Here is a 19,109-nt window from a genome sequence, read left to right as displayed (position 1 = left end):
AAGCATCCATCCCTAACTAAGCCAGTGTGGTGTAGTGGTTAAGAGCAGTAGACTCATAATCTGGGGAACCGGGTTCGCGTCTCCACTCCTCCACATGCAGCTGCTGGGTGACCTTGGGCCAGTCACACTTCTCTGAGGTCTCTCAGCCCCACTCACCTCACAGAGTGTTTGTTGTGGGGGAGGAAGGGAAAGGAGAATGTTAGCCGCTTTGAGACTCCTTCGGGTAGTGATAAAGCGGGATATCAAATCCAAACTCTTCTTCTTCTAAATCGTAGAAAGGGGTTATATTAGACTTCTCACCATGGAAGGCTTAAGTCATTTGTTTTTCAGGATCAATGCTTGAAATTAGCAGATAGTTGTTACCAAAGGACTCTCACAAGCTAACAGTAGCCATTATCACGGTTGAAAGTTAAATTCCAGGTAGCACTCAAAGAGAATGCAGAGCAGGGTTGCTGGTGAGAGACTTGGTCTGGGGGGTCTCAATGGAAGACCACATCAATGTGGCTGACATCAGGAGTGGGTTGCACCCAGACGTTTGGATCTTGCATTCATTTGGACTGGATTCTGGATTCATTTGATTGACTTCCACAAAGCAGCTTACAGTCTTAAATAAATAAATAAAAACAAGGAACACGACAGAGCAATTCAAATATGTTCCACTTGATGACAAGCCTTTTGTCTCTTTGATTGCTTGGCCTTTTGGCTTTGATAAGTGCCACCTCTCCAAACTCCGGGTATCTATGCAAAAAGTGGACTCTGGCCATGAAAGCTTATGAACCATTAACATTGTTCGGCTGAGATTTAACAGCCCAGTGGCACCTTGGGAGGCGAACCAGAATCATTAGCCATTAGCTGAAATTCTGACAGTAAAAGCAAATTAACACAAAAGACCTCGGTTGAATTCAGACAAACAATTAAGAAGCTATGGATATGGTGATAAAGTCACCATGGGTAAAATTTACCTTGATTGACAGAATTTCTTGAATGTGTTGATTTATCGCCAACAATCGGGCTTGCGTGAAATAACTACAGTGGTACCTCGGGTTACATACGCTTCAGGTTACATACGCTTCAGGTTACAGACTCCGCTAACCCAGAAATATTACCTCGGGTTAAGAACTTTGCTTCAGGATGAGAACAGAAATCGTGCTCCAGCGTCGCGGCAGCAACAGGAGGCCCCATTAGCTAAAGTGGTGCTTCAGGTTAAGAACAGTTTCAGGTTAAGAACAGACCTCTGGAACGAATTAAGTACTTAACCCAAGGTACCACTGTACAATCATCAAGTGGGGGGAAAGGTGTATATGAATTCACCCTCGTTTTGCAGAACTGGGGTGAAGTGCTATTGATTGATGCTTATGGTTACTGCATTATGCATTTTTGTGGGAAAACAAAGGAGGCAGCTAGACATAAAATATCCAACAACAGCATAATGAAAAACCTTATTTACAGTAGTTATGGGAATGTCTGGGAATGTCAGCCCACTGCGAAGAGCAAATCAGCTAGATCATTTTGCTCACAGATCACTGTGAGCTCTCTGGTGAAGAGGACTCGTGGTAAACTGCAGAGAACTAGTCCACCATATCTCAAGCTATCCTGAAAACAAAGTTCTAAAATATGACACTTTAATTAGCCCTTAGTCCTTTTCGCAAAGGCACTGTTTCTTTGTTTTCCGAGGTTTGAAACAAGGCTTTGTAAGTAACCAGGAAGGAACATTTATTTTGCTTGCAGTATAACCTTATTGCTGCCCAATGTATTACCTGCCGTTGATACCGAAAACGTCTTCAGCAAGCCAAAGGGCTCTGTGGCCCTTCCAGAAAGCCTCTCCTCCTTCCGGAGGGGAGGGGTTGTGAGCGGGAGCCGATTCCTGCCCCCTGCTCTGTCACCATCGCTGGCGCGCCACGCCTCCCGTTGGGCACCCAATCGGGTGACACCACAGGGGCGTTGTTTAGCCGCTCAAATGCGGCCGCGCCAGCTCTCCCCGCCATTGCGCTCCTGCATCAACAGGCTCCCCCTACTGGTGGTTAACCCCTCATCAGACTCACCCCTCTCCGAGTGGGTGGAGTCAAATTTTCTGTGGTCCAATGCCTAAGCCAATACCTTCTCACATGCTGTAATCGATAAAGTTGTGGCCTTTTTCTAGCCCATTAACCTAATATACTGTGTCCACATGTCTTTATTCCCAAGCGGGGATCGGGTCCTTGAATCACAATGTGTATCATCCAGCTCCAGGCAAATACTAGCATCACATTGCCTCACGACATCCCAGGTGCTAATGGTAGAACCATGTAGTTAACTCTTCAAAGCTTCAAGTAGTGAAAAAAGAGAGAAGCTTTCAGCAGCAAGTGTCTCATTCCAGGTATGCATAAGCAGTGCCTTAGACACACAGCCTTAGAACAACCTAAACATTCAACCAATCAGATACAAATAGAAGACTTGCATATTCCAACAGTGGCATGGGGCTACATAGAAATGGTAGTATAAAAGACCCCTGGACGGTTAAGTCCAGTCAAAGGTGACTATGGGGTTGCGGCGCTCATCTTGTTTTCAGGCCGAGGGAGTGGGCGTTTGACCACAGACAGCTTTCCAGGTCATGTGGCCAGCAGAACTAAACCACTTCTGGTACAACAGAAAGCAGAGTGCACAGAAACACCGTTTACCTTCCTGCCGCAGCGGTACCTATTTATCTACTTGTGCCAGTGTGCTTTCGAACTGCTAGGTTGGCAGAAGCTGGGACAGAGAAATGGGAGCTCACCTCGTCACGGGGATTCGAACCGCAGACCTTCTGATTGGCAAGCCTAAGAGGCTCAGTGGTTTAGACCACAGCGCCACCCGCGTCCAGTATGATAGAAGGGGGGAAGACTATAGCACCATTCAGATGTTATGCCCCCCAGTGTGAGGGGAGGAATGGGGGTCATGGTTACTGGCCCCATCTGCATTCCTTCACCCTGTCCACACATTGAGGAGAAGGTCTGAAGTGGCCAGCCTGCTCCACATGTGTACGATCCCTCTAAGATTTAGAACCCTTTGTGACCAAAGTTCAAAATTATGTCAGAAGCCAGCATGAATGGAACAGGCTCCCCACTGCAGACTATCCCCTAAAACCTGTGGACAGTTACAGGAGTGACAGGGGTGCAATGAGATGGAGTGGGGCCAGTCATCTGGGCCCTGGTTTCCCCCTCATGTGATTCTAATCCAGGCATGGGCAAACCCGGCCCTCCACATGTTTTGGGACTACAATTCCCATTACCCCTCACCACTGGTCCTGTTAGCTAAGGATGATGGGAGCTGTAGTCCCAAAACATCTGGAGGGCCGAGTTTGCCCATGCCTGTTCTAATCCCATGAAGGAAGGATGCATGAAATGGTTTCATGTAGCAAACTGAGACAGTTAGCAAGTAGCAAGAAATCACTTCATGGAGATTTTCTTTTCGTTGCTCTTTCGCACACTAAAATATTAGTGCAGAAGACAAGTGAAAGGGTTGTAGATAAAGTGCTTTCTGCGCCCCCATGACATTTCAGACCCCATCCCAGAATTTTCAACCTTGCTTAAAAAAAAAAAGGAAAAGTCTAGCCTGTTTACCAACCAAGTTAAAGAGTAACAAGAAAGAATATTCAGCCATATCTATATGTATATGTATATGTAATAAAAAATAAACAGTAACATTTTAAAGAAGCCAATTATATTCCCACTGGTGCTAACGTACGAGTGAACTGGCGTTTTGTACACAGAGCACATTAGCATGAACTCATCGTCAGACAATGGTATCAAAATTTTCTAGCGCTTATTGCTGCACATCTGTGTAGTAACATAAGCTACCTTGACAGGTGGCTTAGGATATTGTCATGACCATAAGAGAACTCAGTGCTATTTTAAAGTCTATAAAACTCCCACATTTCGTTTCTGCACTGTTTATACCAGAAGCAATTTTCTTCATCATGATGTCTGTCCAACCAATCCAGGAAGACTCTGCTCTGGGTAACAGCCTGCGATGTGTTATGCCGATGTATGGTTGTTGCTTTGTGTCTTGTTGAAGTATCTCCTCGCCTCAACGCTGCTGAGGGACACAGAACAGCGCGACGGGTTCTGTCTTCTGTACTCAATACTGTCCGCTATTGCTTGCTTGACTATCTGCAAAACAGAAGCAAAACAACACCGAACTCATTAGTAGCCACTTCTTCCGCAAGTCACCGCATGCTAAGTGGATGTGAAGTGCTTGTTTACGCGGATGATTTTTCAGAGCGTGTAAACATGCCGCAGAAGAAACCAACTAACAACCAAAGGTCATCAGATGCAGATGCTATTTGTCTTCTTTGCATAACCTGGAAAACCAGGTAATAAACATGCATCCCCTCCCCTTTCTTCAAATGGCAGGTGGATTTGCATGCCTTGGGTACATTTGTATCCATGAAAACTGTTTAAATGTTTTAAAGCAAGTCTTCTCCAAACTGGTGACTGGGAGTGGCTGCCAAGACCATATAACACTGGTCCTGAAAGACCTGCATTGGCTCCCAGTACGTTTCCAAGCATAATTCAAAGTGTTGGTGGTGACCTTTAAAGCCCTAAACAGCCTGGTCCTGTATACCTGAAGGAGCGTCTCCACCCCCATCATTCAGCTTGGACACGGAGGTCCAGCTCCGAGGGCCTTCAGGTGGTTCCCTCATTGCGAGAAGTGAAGTTACAGGGAACCAGGCAGAGGGTCTTCTCAGTAGTGGTGCCTGCCCTGTGGAATGCCCTCCCTTCCGATGTCAAAGAAATAAACAACTATCTGACTTTTAAAAGACATCTGAAGGCAGCCCTTCAGTTTTTAATGTTTGATATTTTATTATGTTTCGGTATATGCTGGAAGCCACCCAGAGGGGCTGTGACAACCCAGTCAGATGGGTGGCATATAAATAATTATTATTAGCCTGAAATTATCGTCCTGCAGCAGAGCTGGTAAACTCATGGGAGAGATTTATTCTCCAGACAGCAGCTGCACAAGACTCACTAGTAATTAGGTTCTGAAAGTAAGCTGACCCTATGTGAGGGTTTCACCACTGGAAATAAGTATTCTCAGGATAGCAATTTACACACACACACACACACACACACACACACACACGTGAGCATGCATACCTACATACAGGTAGATTGTATACCTGATTGTATACAACAGGGGAAAAATATTTGCATCAGCATAGACAAACTATGTTGATGTTTCTGATGAAAATGTTATCCATTTAAACTTGGAATGGATCTCTTGCTCTTAATGCAACCAAGCAATTTTGATCCTTATTTGTATTTTCACAGAAGAAATACAGAATGAAATTTAGCCAGTAGGTGGCATATTTTGATCACATTCCAACTGTCCATTTGGGCATCTACAGCAGAAAAAAACACTAATACTTTCATTTAATTAAGTTGTTAGCAAAAACAAAAAACAAAAAAACCCATACATCTAATATTAAACTCTAGTCTTCTGCATAGTAATAACCATTCAGTCTTTAACATAATACCAGAAGTACAGCAATCATTTGTGATATTATACTTAAATATTATTAAGGAGTGCTTAAATATTTTTCCTACCCCACAGCAGATGGGAAGCTCTATTTATTTTTATTTATCTACTTTCTTTAGTAATTTTGTATGCTGCCCTTCATCTTAGGATCACAGGATCTATAGTGTGATTGCTACACTGTGCGGGATTAATTAGGACTGCAGCAAACGTGTTTCCCATCAGCGTAACAAACTGCCCAACACACAGTGCCTCCACTTTCTGCCAAGAGAGCTTTGTGGCATCACAAAAGTAGGAAGTATGTACAGTCCTCAGATTCTAATTTAGTTTTGTCTCTCGGAGCTTTTTCGTAGGGCAGAGCTTCTTTCATATGATCAGAAAAACCCCTTTTCTTTCACAACAGTCCCATTGTGCTGCCATACTCCATCAGATCACACATTTTACTGTAAGAAGGAAGAAGCCTTTCAAACCAAATTTGGCAAAAAAAAAAAAAATCACATGAGGTACTTTACACGGCGATGCCAAATAGAAACCCATCATTTGAGTCTTCTACGCCCAAATCTGCCTGCAGAACATACCCCGGTGTACAGAGCAAATTCCAGGAACCCTTTGAACACAGCTAAGGCATAACCCCAGAGTATTCTGGCTCTTCTTTTACAGCAATTCCTTTGTATCACATTAATTGGCCATGTTTTCTTTGTGAAATACAAATACAGTGGTACCTCGGATTACATACGCTTCAGGTTACAGACTCCGCTAACCCAGAAATAGTACCTCGGGTTAAGAACTTTGCTTCAGGATGAGAACAGAAATTGTGCTGCGGTGGCACAGCAGCAGCGGGAGGCCCCATTAGCGAAAGTGGTGCTTCAGGTTAAAAACAGTTTCAGGTTAAGAACTGACCTCTGGAACAAATTAAGTACTTAACCCGAGGTACCACTGTAATAATAAAAAAACAGCTCTTGAAAGCGATAAGCAGCCCTCTTAAGAATAAACAGAAATCAGAGGGTTGTGGCACCACACCCGTAAAAATCTGCACGCAGAGGGTGGAAAAGTCATTAAGAACCACCACTTCACTTCCACAGAGCAACCGAAGAATCTTTGAATTGAAGCAAATTGTGCATTAAACATACATTTAAGTTGTTCAGGGTATTAAACTCCATTAGATCGTGCAGTCTGCAGAAGGCCTCATTTGGGTACTGGAAGTTGAAGGTGGAGAATGGTGTATCAGGATCATCAAAAATATCAAACTCAGCAAAATCTTTCTCTTCTTGAGTTTCCCTTGGAACACCTGTTAAGTAGACCACAACGAAAGTAGGCATTTTAAAGGGCAAACTGTTCAGTTGATAGACCACAGTTTAATATCTACTTAGTAAAAGTAAGTTAATAAGCCACCTTGAGTACCAGTCTGGGGAAAATGAGAAAGCGTCTTCTCCTTCATGGAGAGCACGTGTTGCGGTGGAGGCCGCAAGGACACTCCAAAGTTGGGGGGCGGGCTAATTGATTGTTGGCCACTGATGCGATTGGGGCTTCCCTTGTTGTTGGGAAGAAGTTAATGTTGCCATTTATTGATTGACAGCCAGAAATAGTAAAACTCCTTGCACGAGGCTAGGGCTTCCTCTTTTCGCCCGTGCATCAGATTGCCCGTCCCTCCCTCCCTAGAATAGGGTTGTTCGCTTTGACCTTGCTATGCCTGTCATGGGGTCGTCTGCTTTGGAGCGGGGGCCTGGTAGGAATTTTGTCCATCTGGCTGATTGGCTGGGGCCATTTGGTTTTTGCCTACTGCGTAGCAAATCGTCACAACTTGTAAGGTTCACGGTTAGGCATTGGTTTATGGTTTGGTTGGTTGAGGGGCATGGATTGGCTGTGCCTGCCCCCCTAATGCTGCTGCTGCTCCCAATTTGTTAAAGGAATTGGGAGCTAACTATTGCTTGTCCACTCTGTCAAGGGGGCTCGGGCCATAGCAATGAGCTCCTGGCTGCATTTGGGGTGGGCTGAGGGCAGGTTCCCTGCTCCCCGTAACCCCCAAGTGTATTCCCCCATTCTGACTTTCGCATCGTGTGGAATGTCAGTCTGTCCCCCATGGTGGGGGCAGATAGTCGCAACCAATGCCTACGCAACCACTCACAAATTTGTATTTTAATAAAGTTGTGGCCAAAATTATGCCAAAAATCTTAAACAAAAATTTCTGTGTGATGTGTGAGTTATTGGGGTGGACCTGGGGACCTCGACATGCAAATAATGATGTTGCTGATGATGATGATGAAGAGGTGATAAAAAAACTATGCACATAATTAAGAGAAAAGACACACAGAGAGAAAGATTAAACTGTACTATAACCGTATCTTTAATTTTGTGGTGTCGCTTTAGCCTACTGACCTGGCGCTTTGTATTCTCTAAAATTTATATTGGCTAAAACAAAGTGGATTATTGTTGGGCAGTCTATGTCAGAAGAAGGATTCTTGGGTTTGAAGACGTAGCACTCCTTTAAACCTTCGCGATCAAAAACATTTGGGTCTATTTTGGGGAAAGGAAGGTTGTTCATTTTCGCCCATTTTTCAGCAAGTAAAATTTCCTAGAAGAAAGCAAAAAACAAAACAAAAAAGCAATGAGAAAAGGAAGGCTGGGACAGGCAGAAATGACATTATATGTGGACACCTTAGTTATAAATAATGGAAAGAGAATTCAGGCAAACCTCCATTTAGGTGGAGGGCTATGTTCCAGGTCACTGCGCATCGGCGGAGTGTGCATTATTATAATAATAATAATTTATTATTTGTACCCCGCCTGTCTCGCTGGGTTACCCCAGCCACTCTGGGTGGCTTCCAACAAAGATTAAAAATACATCAAAATGTCACACATTAAAAACTTCCCTGAACAGGGCTGCCTTCAGATGTTTTCTAAATGTCAGGTAGTTATTTATCTCTTTGACATCTGATGGGAGGACATTCCACAGGGCAGGTGCCACTACCGAGAAGGCCCTCTGCCTGGTTCCCTGTAGCTTTGCTTCTTGCAGTGAGGGAACCGCCAGAAGGCCCTCGGCACTAGACCTCAGCATCCGGGCAGAATGATGGCGGTGGAGACGCTCCTTCAGTCTGTTCTGCTCCCTTCCAGTGCCAAGCATGACACATGCATGCATGGTTCTGCATGCATCAAATCCACACAAATTTAGAGTTGCCATTTATATTTATACAAGAATACCATGTAAGCATGCTGGCAGCAGATAATGGACCAGTTCCCATGTTTGCCTGGCAGACTCATGGCGTTGTTGAACTGACACCAAAAATGGCAGTTCCATGTTCACATATTGGGTTGAGTTCAAGGATAATGGTAGAGCATGAGACTCTCAATCTCAGGTTCGTGGGTTCAAGCCCCTGATTGGGCAAAAGGTTTCGGCATTGCAGGGGGTTGGACTAGATGACCCTCGTGGTCCCGTCCAACTCTACAAATCTATGATTCTATATGTCTTTGCACAAGGGGGGGGGGTGACCTGATTGTGCAACAGAACTGCTCCTCCCTCAACTCCTCCCTAATCTGTAGAGCAGGGGTCGGTCCACTGTCCCTCAGTTCTTGTGGAGGGCCAGACTATATTTTTTTTGAGGGCGGGGGAATGAACGAATTCCTATGCCCCACAAATAACCCAGAGGTGCATTTGAAATAAAAGGACACGTTCTACTCATGTTAAAACACACTGATTCCTGGACCATCCATGGGCAGGATTTAGAAGGCGATTGGGCCGGATCCAGCCCCCGGGCCTTAGTTTGCCTACCCATGCTGTAGAGCATATTTGGGTGTGTGCAGTTGGTGGGGGGCGCAAAGCGGGAGGGGGAGTAGAGGGAGAGAAAATTCCATTGGGTGAGCAGAAGTTGTTCAATTTGCACAAGGACTTCATGTAAAACAACCTATCATCATTTGTGTGAGGGGAAAAAAAATTCTTATTTAGCGCTTCCTCTGCATGAATTGCAATATCTTGGATTTCTCACCTTGAAAGGAGGGCTAGAATCACTGGGACGTGCCGAAAAATCAAATGAGATGATAAGGTCAACCCCTCGTTGTGGTCTTAAGATAATTGGGTATGGCAGATTAAATGTAAGCCCGCTATCCACAATGTGAATCTTTTTGCTTTTCACATCCAATGGCTCCATTATCCTGTCAAACTCATCAGGATCTGGGCAGAATGAGACAAACGATGCCATTTGTTGACAAACACACTTCAAAACAGAATTCTTTCCCCCCCCCACAATAATGTTTATTAATTTTCATACAAAAGCATAACATAACAAAAAGAGAATAAACAAAAATAAAAGAAAAAGTAAAGAACATAAAATACCGTATTTTTTTGCTCTATAAGACTCACTTTTTCCCTCCTAAAAAGTAAGGGGAAATGTGTGTGCGTCTTATGGAGCGAATGCAGGCTGCACAGCTATCCCAGAAGCCAGAACAACAAGAGGGATTGCTGCTTTCACTTCACAGCGATCCCTCTTGCTGTTCTGGCTTCTGAGATTCAGAATATATTTTTTCTTGTTTTCCTCCTCCAAAAACTAGGTGTGTCTTGAGGTCTAGTGCGTCTTATAGAGCGAAAAATACGGTACTTTCCACATCCCATATACTACCACATACACTAAAACTTAATTAGTTAATTAAGATCCATCTTCATAAACATATTACTTGACTTCCTCTAATCTCTTCCATCTGAATTTCCTTGTAATTAAATGTAGCAGTTTCCAATATCATTATTTCATATAACAATATTCCGGTCATGATCAAATTTCCTGACTTTTCTTATCGTACATTTTCTTTATTATTTATTTAATCCTAGGCCTAATTAGTTATTTCAAGCGATTACATATCTTTAATATTACAATATTTATTCAAATAGTCTTTAAATTTCTTCCAATCTCAAAACAGAATTCTCATCTATATCTATATCTCACATCTCAAAATATTTGAAATGCTAATTTAAAATAATTTAACTATATTAAATGCATGGTATCAGCTATTTTCTAATGCTAAGCAAATATTGTAAAACCCTCTATGGGGGGTTATTCAACCAAATATGGTTTATGAAGCTTTGGGTAATTGTCTGAAACAGACCATCACGTTTTCATTTCTAATAGGTTTATAGAGTCTTGAAAGATCTTCTGAACCAGGCCACAGTCAACAGGCCACCCAAAAGCACATACTGACCTCATGTGTGTAGTTAGAAAATTGTGTAAAGATCTACTCAAAGCCTAAAGCTGCCATCCAGTATATTTTCCCTACTATTTTTCAGCATTGTACTGTTTAAGATGGATGTCCACTTTTACTCTTTCTTCAAATATTAGGATTAGATAGTTATAAACATCTATAATAAGTTTAAAAAAATATTTAGCAGAGCACAGATGGAAATGATGAGACAGCCACTTAAGAGAAGCATGTGCTTTTCTGCATGTTCCTGAGTTATTTGAACGTTTAGGCTCACTTGGGCGAATGTCCCACTGAACAGAGATATAAAAGGTTGCACTATTGCAAAATCTGAGCACGATTGCATGATGGAGGGAAATTCCATCTTACCTAATGACTTTTAAAACAAGGCATAATTGTTGTTATTTTGAGATACTCTGCAGTGATGTGACTCTAAGCATGAATGATGTAATATGGAGATCCATGACTACAAACTTCCTAAGTTATGCACCTAAATGGCTTAGTTCCCCATTCAGACTTCAATTATCTTAATGTGGTAAGTCTTAGCGGTGAAAACTGGTAAACACTGTGCCACAGAATGTCTAGTTCTATTTCCAGTGACCTCGGGGCAGTTCGTACATTCACTGAAAATGGACTCCTAACCATTTAAAAGAGAGCAATATTTTTTGACTATTTGGTAATATAATAATGCATTATTGCCAAGAGGGACCAGCCACATGCATCTATGGAGCTCAGAAGCAGTGGCCACTATCTCATGTCTCGATTAGGCATATTCCCTGTGAAGAAGAGGAGTTTGGATTTGATATCCCGCTTTATCACTCCGCGAAGGAGTCTCAAAGTGGCTAACATTCTCCTTTCCCTTCCTCTCCCACAACAAACACTCTGTGAGGTGAGTGGGGCTGAGAGAGACTAGCCCAAGGTCACCCAGCAGCTGCATCTGGAGGAGCAGGGAAGCGAACCCGGTTCACCAGATTACGAGACTACTGCTCTTAACCACTACACCACACTGGCTCCATGTATTTACAAAGGATAATAGCTATTGATAGAAAAGTTAGGCACTCTTTTTCCAATTGCAGGGGGTTGCTTGGGAGTTGAGCTAGCTGAAGTGAGAATTATATCCCTAGACCAGGGTGGGGAATATCCCCACCCAAAGGGCTGCATTCCCACAGGAAAAGTGTTCAGGGTTGCATTCTGTTGGTGAGTGGAGACATGCCCAAAATGGGCAGGTCCAAGGCCTAGACAAAACACTGATCTGTCTCTTTCACACATACCCAAACACACACAGGAAATTCACCTTGTTGCATCCATGGTATGATATGTGAAAGTGGCTCCTTATCTCTGCATGCAGCACAGAATAGACAGCTAGCTAGGATGGCAAAGCAGAACACTGCTGCTCCTCCACCAAACACATTGGCTTGCCTACCGACCCATGCAGAAGGCCTTTCCAGTGCCTTTCCAGGGATGCAGGTGGCGCTGTGGTCTAATTGGCTTGCCAATCAGAAGGTTGTTGGTTTGAATCCCTGCGACGGGGTGAGCTCCCATTGCTCTGTCCCAACTCCTGCCAACCTAGCAGTTCGAAAGCACGCCAGTGCAAGTAGATAAATAGGTATCACTGCAGTGGGAAGGTAAACGGCATTTCCGTGCACTTTGGTTTCTGTCATGGTGTTTCGTTGCACCAGAAGCGGTTTAGTCCTGCTGGCCACATGACCCAGAAAGCTGTCTGTGAACAAACGCCGGCTCCCTTGGCCTGAAAGCGAGATGAGTGCCACAACCCCATAGTCACCTTTGGCTGGACTTAACCATCCAGGGGTCCCTTACCTTTACCTATTGGGAAGTAAGTCCCATTTGCTGTTCACATACTTGGACGCTTTCATGAGAGAGGAAGAATAAATGAAAGTGTATGCACTTACCTGCGACAGCAGTATCCATATCATCCTCGTCCACAGATTCTTGAGTACCATAGCTGGCCAAAGGAGAATACGGGTAGCAAGTATTGAGATTCAGGCCCAGCATGAAGTTGTGTACTTTGCCTGCGCGTCCTTCCCGGGTGGTGAAAAGGGCGCTGTCGCCCACGAGAGCCATAAACATCCGCTGAACCCAGCTCTCCTGGTTGCTCTGTTCACGTTCTTTCTCAGCATCAGGGTTTTCTGAGCCTGTAGACCAAGTAGGAGCAGAAAGAACTTCAGCATATGGGGGGAAACTCTGGAAAAGCGATCTGAAGGAAACGGTCCAGTATACCTGAAGGAGCGTCCAGTATACCCCCATCGTTCAGCCCGGACACTGAGGCCCTTCTGGCGGTTCCCTCACTGCGAGAAGCCAAGTTACAGGGAACCAGGCAGAGGGCCTTCTCGGTAGTGGCGCCCGCCCTGTGGAAGGCCCTCCCACCAGATGTCAAAGAGAGGAACAACTACCAGACTTTTAGAAGACGTCTGAAGGCAGCCCTGTTTAGGGAAGCGTTTAATGTTTATTATATTCTATTGTGAGTGACTCTGAAAAGTCCCTCAGTGCGGCAAAATACATATACATACCTTAACTAACAAGAAAGCAAGCAAACAATAAAACAAACAAACCCAAAGGGGTTCTAGCAATAAATACTAAATATAAGTATTAAAGTATTAAATATTTTCTTGTGTAACAAATAAAAAAAGGACATACTAATCTGTTTCTATCTTAAAAGGAAGGAAGACTCCTTTTCCTCACTTTACTGATAGGCCATAAGGAAAAATCTTCCATGACCAGAGTAGATGTGAGAAAATGGAACTGATTTGAATGTGGAAATGTAGAAGGGGAAACTGTCTGGCCAAAAGGGAGATCTTATCTGCCCAGCTGAGCTTTTTTGTTACTGATGTAATTGAGAGAGGCACACGCAAGTCTTAATGTTCCCCTGGAAGGAATAACGCACTCAGAGCCATACTGTCCCTGCCCAACATTGTTCAGAAGGGTGGGCTCTCCTTTTGACCGTAAAAAGAACTCTCATTCCAGGTTTCATAAATACCCCAGACGTTTCTAATGAACCGCAGCCTGGTTTGTCAACAAGAACATGTGATTCACAAAGTGACTTCGACTATTTCGACTATTTCAAAAATTAGTTGGAGTCACTGCTGCATCCAAAGACCTGCAAGACGGAAAGTGAGACCTATTTTGGCTCCACAAGCTCCAGGCATCACACGGCAATGGACTGGCTTAGGAACATGGAGAGCCTTGGTTGGTCAATAGTTACTGCACCCCTGAAACCCCAGGAAATTGGGCAGAGTTCAGGTCTCCTCCACAGAAGAACAGCTCCATCAGCAGTACAGTGGTATCTTGGTTCTCAAACACCTTGGTACTCTACCAACTTGGAACCCAAACACTGCAAACCCGGAAGTGTTCTGGTTTGCGAGCTTTTTCGGAAGCCAAACATGCCCCATTTTGAGTGGTACGCTTCCGAATTGATTGCCACACTTCCATTTTGAGTGTTACGCTGAGGTCTGTCTGTTTTTGCTATTTATTTTGTGTTTTTGTGGCTCTTTTTCTTTTGTTTTTGTGGCTGTGTGGAACCCAGTTCAGCTACTGATTGACTAACTGTGTGACTGCAATACATTGTTTATTGCTTTCATTATATGGATCGGAACAATGGTCTCGTTAGATAGTAAAATTCCTATTAAATTGATGTTTCAGAGGTTGTTTTTACAAGTCCGGAACGGATTAATTCGTTTTGCATTACTTTCTGTGGGAAAGCGCGCCTTGGTTCTGGAACGCTTTGGTTCTGGAATGGACTTCCGGAACGGATTACCGTATTTTTCGCCCTATAGGACGCACTTTTCCCCCTCCAAAAATGAAGGGGAAATATATGTGCATCCTATGGGGCGAATGCAGGCTTTCGCTGAAGCCTGGAGAGCGAGAGGGGTCGGTGCGCACCGACCCCTCTCGCTCTCCAGGTTTCAGGAAGCTTTCAGCAAGCCTTGGGAGCCCGCGGGAGTTCCCGTCGGGCTCCCTAGGCTTGCGGATAGCAGCCTGCATCTCGAAGCCTGGGGCGCGCTGCATAGCGTGCCCCGGGCTTCGGTTCCCCAACCTGGTTTGGAGGCTGGCGGCGGGGAGAAGCGTGCTTCTCCCCGCCGCCAGCCCCGCAAGCTCAGGGGACAGTGGGGAGGCGCAGCGCGCCTTCCCGCTGTCCCCCGACATGGTTTGAAGGCTGGCGGTGGGGAGAAGCAGTGCGCCTTCCCGCTGTTCCCTGACCTGGTTTGGGCTTCAGGCAGATATCCGCAAGCAGTGGGAGCCCGGCGGGAAGTCGCGACGGTCTCCCAAGGCTTGCAGAGAGCTGCCTGTTCTGTGGGCTGGGGTTGGGGGAAGCTTGGGCTTCCCCCACCCCAGCCCTGCGCCAGGGGGGAAAATAAAATTTATTTTCTTTATTTCCCCCCTCCAAAACTAGGTGCGTCCTATGGGCCAGTGCATCCTATAGGGCAAAAAATACGGTAAGTTTGAGAACCAAGGTGCCACTGTGCTCTGCTCTGCTACCAAAAAAGGTCTCACATTTCATCTTAACACACACACCACCCAACCACCTCCACCTTACCTAACTTTATGAAGCACCAGGAAACGGTTCATCAAAAAGCCGACTATTCCTTTCTTGGGTCCTAAATACTACCTGAATTTTCTCCTTTTCATTATGTCTTGCTTTATTGGGACACGCCAATAAAAATAGTTGTATGAAGTGTCACGTCTGGTGACCTTTCTTACCTTTTGGTCCCTGTGACTCATCATCGCTGTCTGAATCGTTGCTCACTAGGTGCCGCATCCTGATATTTTCTGTGGAAATAAACAAAGGAAGATTTTGGTACCTTAAATGGCTGGGTTGGTAAAATGGCAATCAAAGGAGCTGCACAAGTTCTTGGAAGGAGAGAGTAACGCTGGAATAAAACAATAAACGATCTGAAGCTAACTTTATGACAAAAGGATTTTCCACATCCATAAAACCAGCCAAGCTAAAGGACACTTGGAGATCTCTAGGGTTAAAACTTCAATACAGAGCACTGTCTTTTGAAGGAAGTTAAACAAGAGATTAATATGTTTCAAAACTACTTTTTTTTCCTGACCAACTGACGAGGCCTCCGTTTTTCTTTTCCCACTACCAAATTCAAAACCTACAAGCAGAGAAGAACACTAATTTAAGCTTGAGCAGAGAACCACGGTTAACTTGCATTATATGACTCTCGCCAGCCTAATGCACAACATTTTGGCTTTCCAGACTAATACAAATACAACATGGTGGTTTAGGATTGCCTTGCTTTGCATGCTTCCGGGGGGGGGGGCATTTTGTTACCCTCCCCTTTACTCAAAAGGCTGCATAGTTGACAACAAGGAAATTGGAATATCAAGGAGACAAGCGCTTCCTGAAGCATATGCTGCCAAAATATCATACTATGAGCCATAAAAAGAGCTCTTACAAAGTGCTAGTAGGCAAAGACTTCCCTCTCAACCTCTTCTTGACTTCACCCTATTGCTGAACTCTTCAAACCTGCCTCTCAGAACCACATCAAGGTCGAGTTTCTACATTACCTTGGTGTTGTGGTTCCTGCCACAAAACCACTGCCCCATGTCTGGCTCCCACATTACCCTCTGTAACAAATAAAAGCATCTTCACATGTGAGTAGGCCGCGTCCTATCAGTCCTTCTCCCTTCCATGGGGGTTGCTGATAGGAGAAGCAACCTACACAACGTGGACCACGAAACAAGAAATGTCTGTATCTCACCTTGGTAACAGAGAAGCCAGCCATGGAAAGCAACCACCTTGCTGAGGTAACAAATGGACCAAGCTCAAAAAGCAACAGCAGAGGGAAGTGCTTCCTAAGCTCTGCTTCTGGTTTGGGTCTTTCCCACAGCAGCATCCCCTTTGATAAAGATGAAATAGTGTATTTATACTGGCATCTGATAACTAGGATATTAAGCCAGGTTAAAAGACATTAAGCCAGGGTTTCTCATTTTGTATGCAACTGGAAACTGTGGTTTAAAACAAACCAGACTGGAGGAATTAAAGAGGGGAGGAGTTAAGTAAGGCATGTGTGGCCCTGACTCTCATTCCCAGCTCCAAAAACATTCATTCTGAAACCAAGAACGAATGTCTGAAACAGATCGTTGCTTTCTACTGACCCTGGAAAAATCTCAGCTTGTCTCAGAAACTCTTCCTACATTATCTCAAAAGATCCTTATGAAACAGTCTCAGACTCACTAGGCTTAAAATTAAATGGTTCTTTTAATGGACAAAAGAATGTTTAACTCAATTAGATCTGCACCAAAAAAAGCCCAGGTAGGTTCCTTACAAGTATATTTGATTACAATGACTTTTATGAGAGTCACACCCTCAAGCAATTTACATCTGTGTAGGTCAGCATCAATGACAGATTTACATATTTTCATGTAATCTTCCCAGCTTCACAGTTACTCACACTACTCAAGCCATTCTAAAAGCTAATACCTAAAGAAAAAGCAACAGACATTTAAGGGAGATGACAGAGTTACAAACTTGGAAGATCAGGGGAATGTTATGGATTTAGTGAATATTGATTTCAGTATGGCTTCTGACAAAGTCCCCCATGATATTATGGCAGAGAAGTTAGTAAAATGTGGGCTGAATGAGGTAACGTGAGGTGGATTTGTAGCTGGTTGATTGACCAAACCAAAAGAGTGCTTATGAATGGTCCCAGGTCATCCTGGAAAAAAGTGACAAATTGGTTCCTACCTTAAAGAGAGACCTGGAAACCGACACCCTGTGTTGTGGGTGGGTACAATTGGTCAGCCACAACACCCGATTGGTAGGTCCCTCATAGCTGGGTGCAATCTGGCCAATGGGACGCAGTCCAAACGGTTCGAGGGACCTATTTATGCCCATGCACATGACCCAGAGCTTCCTCTTTCGGCGCATGCATTCAGAACACCCGCCCACCTCTCCCTACTTTTAGGGCTTTGCGCTTGACCTTGCTATGCTGTCGCGTGTCGTCTGTTGTTGGGACACGGGCATGGCAGGAATTTCGCCCACTTGGCTGATTGGCTGTTGCCATTTGGGTTTCGCCTGCCGCGTAGCAAATCGTCACAACTTGTAAGGTTGCAGATAGGTTCAGGTGATAGGGATGGGAGAACACTCCCGCCATCCCTATGTGAAGGGTATTCCATTAAAGGAATTCAGGGACTCGATGGGTTGGTCAACCCCTGAGAGGGGGTTGTGCCCGTGCGTGAGTCCAGGGGGACATTTGGGTGGTGGAGTTAGCCCGTTCCCGGCTTTCCGCTTATCTGGGTGTTCACCCTTGGCTGACCTATGCTGGAACCCTGGGTCAGTGCCACCTGCATGGCAGGGAGCTAGTCGAACCAAAGCCTATGCAACCAGTCACTTTCTGTAATCAATAAAGTTGTAGCCTAAATTCTGCCAAAAAACCAAAAGCAAAATTTGAGTCAAGTGTGAATTTATTTAGGGGGGAGGTTTCTGGGTCTGAACACGCAAATGGGGTGCTGTAGGGTTCTGTCCTGGGCCTATTGTTTAATGTATTTGTAGATTTATTTTTGTAATATTACCTAGTTCTTCTTCCATTGTAGGCCCTTTATTTTGAGAATTAGAAACTCCAAGGACTCTGTTGAATAATATAGCAAATGCACTTCCCCAGACACCTGAAAAGAAATAAAAATAATAATGATGGACTTTTTGGAGCTAGCCGACCTGACTGGAAGAGTAATTTGAAAGAAGTTAAGTGATTAAGTTAATTTTATAAGAATATTGATTTTGGAAAACTGTTAAAATGATATACACTGAAATTCAAGCAGGGGAATATGAGGAAGTCACTTAATAATGTTACTAAGATTGGTTCAAATAAGACTGAGATTTATGTTTGTTTATTTGTTTGTTTGTCTAAAAAACTTTTTGGAAAATTAATAAAAACTTTTGAAAAAAAAGAAAAAAATGAAAAAAATGAAATATAACTTAATGTTGTTGTAGTAGTAGTAACAACAACAACAATTTATTATTCATACCTTGCCCATCTGGGTGGGTTTCCCCAGCCACTCTGGGCGGCTTCCAACAAAATATTAAAATACAATAGTCTATTAAACATTAAAAGCTTCCCTAAACAGGGCTGCCTTCAGATGTCTTCTAAAAGTCTGGTAGTTGTTCTTCTCTTTGACATCTGGTGGGAGGGCGTTCCACAGGGAGGGTGCCACTACCGAGAAGGCCCTCTGCCTGGTTCTCTGTAACCTCACTTCTTGCGGTGAGGGAACCACCAGAAGGCCCTCGGAGCTGGACCTCAGTGTCCGGGCAGAACGATGGGGGTGGAGACGCTCCTTCAGGTATACTGGGCTGAGGCCTTTTAGGGCTTTAAAACACCAACACTTTGAATTGCGCTCGGAAACGTACTGGGAGCCAATGTAGATCTTTCAAGACCAGTGTTATATGGTCTTGGCAGCCGCTCCCAGTC

The 19,109-nt window shown here is 44.3% G+C and overlaps 1 protein-coding gene across 1 annotated transcript in view; it reads right to left on the bottom strand.

Annotated features, from left to right (window-relative positions):
* Positions 1-2,288: 2,288 nt before the first annotated feature.
* Positions 2,289-19,109, bottom strand: part of PLA2G4A (phospholipase A2 group IVA) — a 78,054-nt gene continuing 61,233 nt past the window's right edge. The window contains exons 12-18 of the mRNA XM_053391429.1: positions 18,217-18,309; positions 15,391-15,459; positions 12,585-12,827; positions 9,474-9,658; positions 7,870-8,065; positions 6,624-6,781; positions 2,289-4,127 (exon numbers count right to left, since the gene is read on the bottom strand). Of these exons, the coding sequence (XP_053247404.1) occupies positions 3,993-4,127; positions 6,624-6,781; positions 7,870-8,065; positions 9,474-9,658; positions 12,585-12,827; positions 15,391-15,459; positions 18,217-18,309 (1,079 nt within the window). The 3' untranslated portion in view covers positions 2,289-3,992. The remainder of the gene's footprint in view (positions 4,128-6,623; positions 6,782-7,869; positions 8,066-9,473; positions 9,659-12,584; positions 12,828-15,390; positions 15,460-18,216; positions 18,310-19,109) is intronic.

The sequence above is a fragment of the Podarcis raffonei genome, chromosome 6 (assembly GCF_027172205.1).
Source record: "Podarcis raffonei isolate rPodRaf1 chromosome 6, rPodRaf1.pri, whole genome shotgun sequence".
NCBI classification, from domain to species: domain Eukaryota; kingdom Metazoa; phylum Chordata; class Lepidosauria; order Squamata; family Lacertidae; genus Podarcis; species Podarcis raffonei.
Note: the sequence above shows the minus strand (reverse complement) of the source record. Positions and strands in the feature narration are given on the sequence as shown.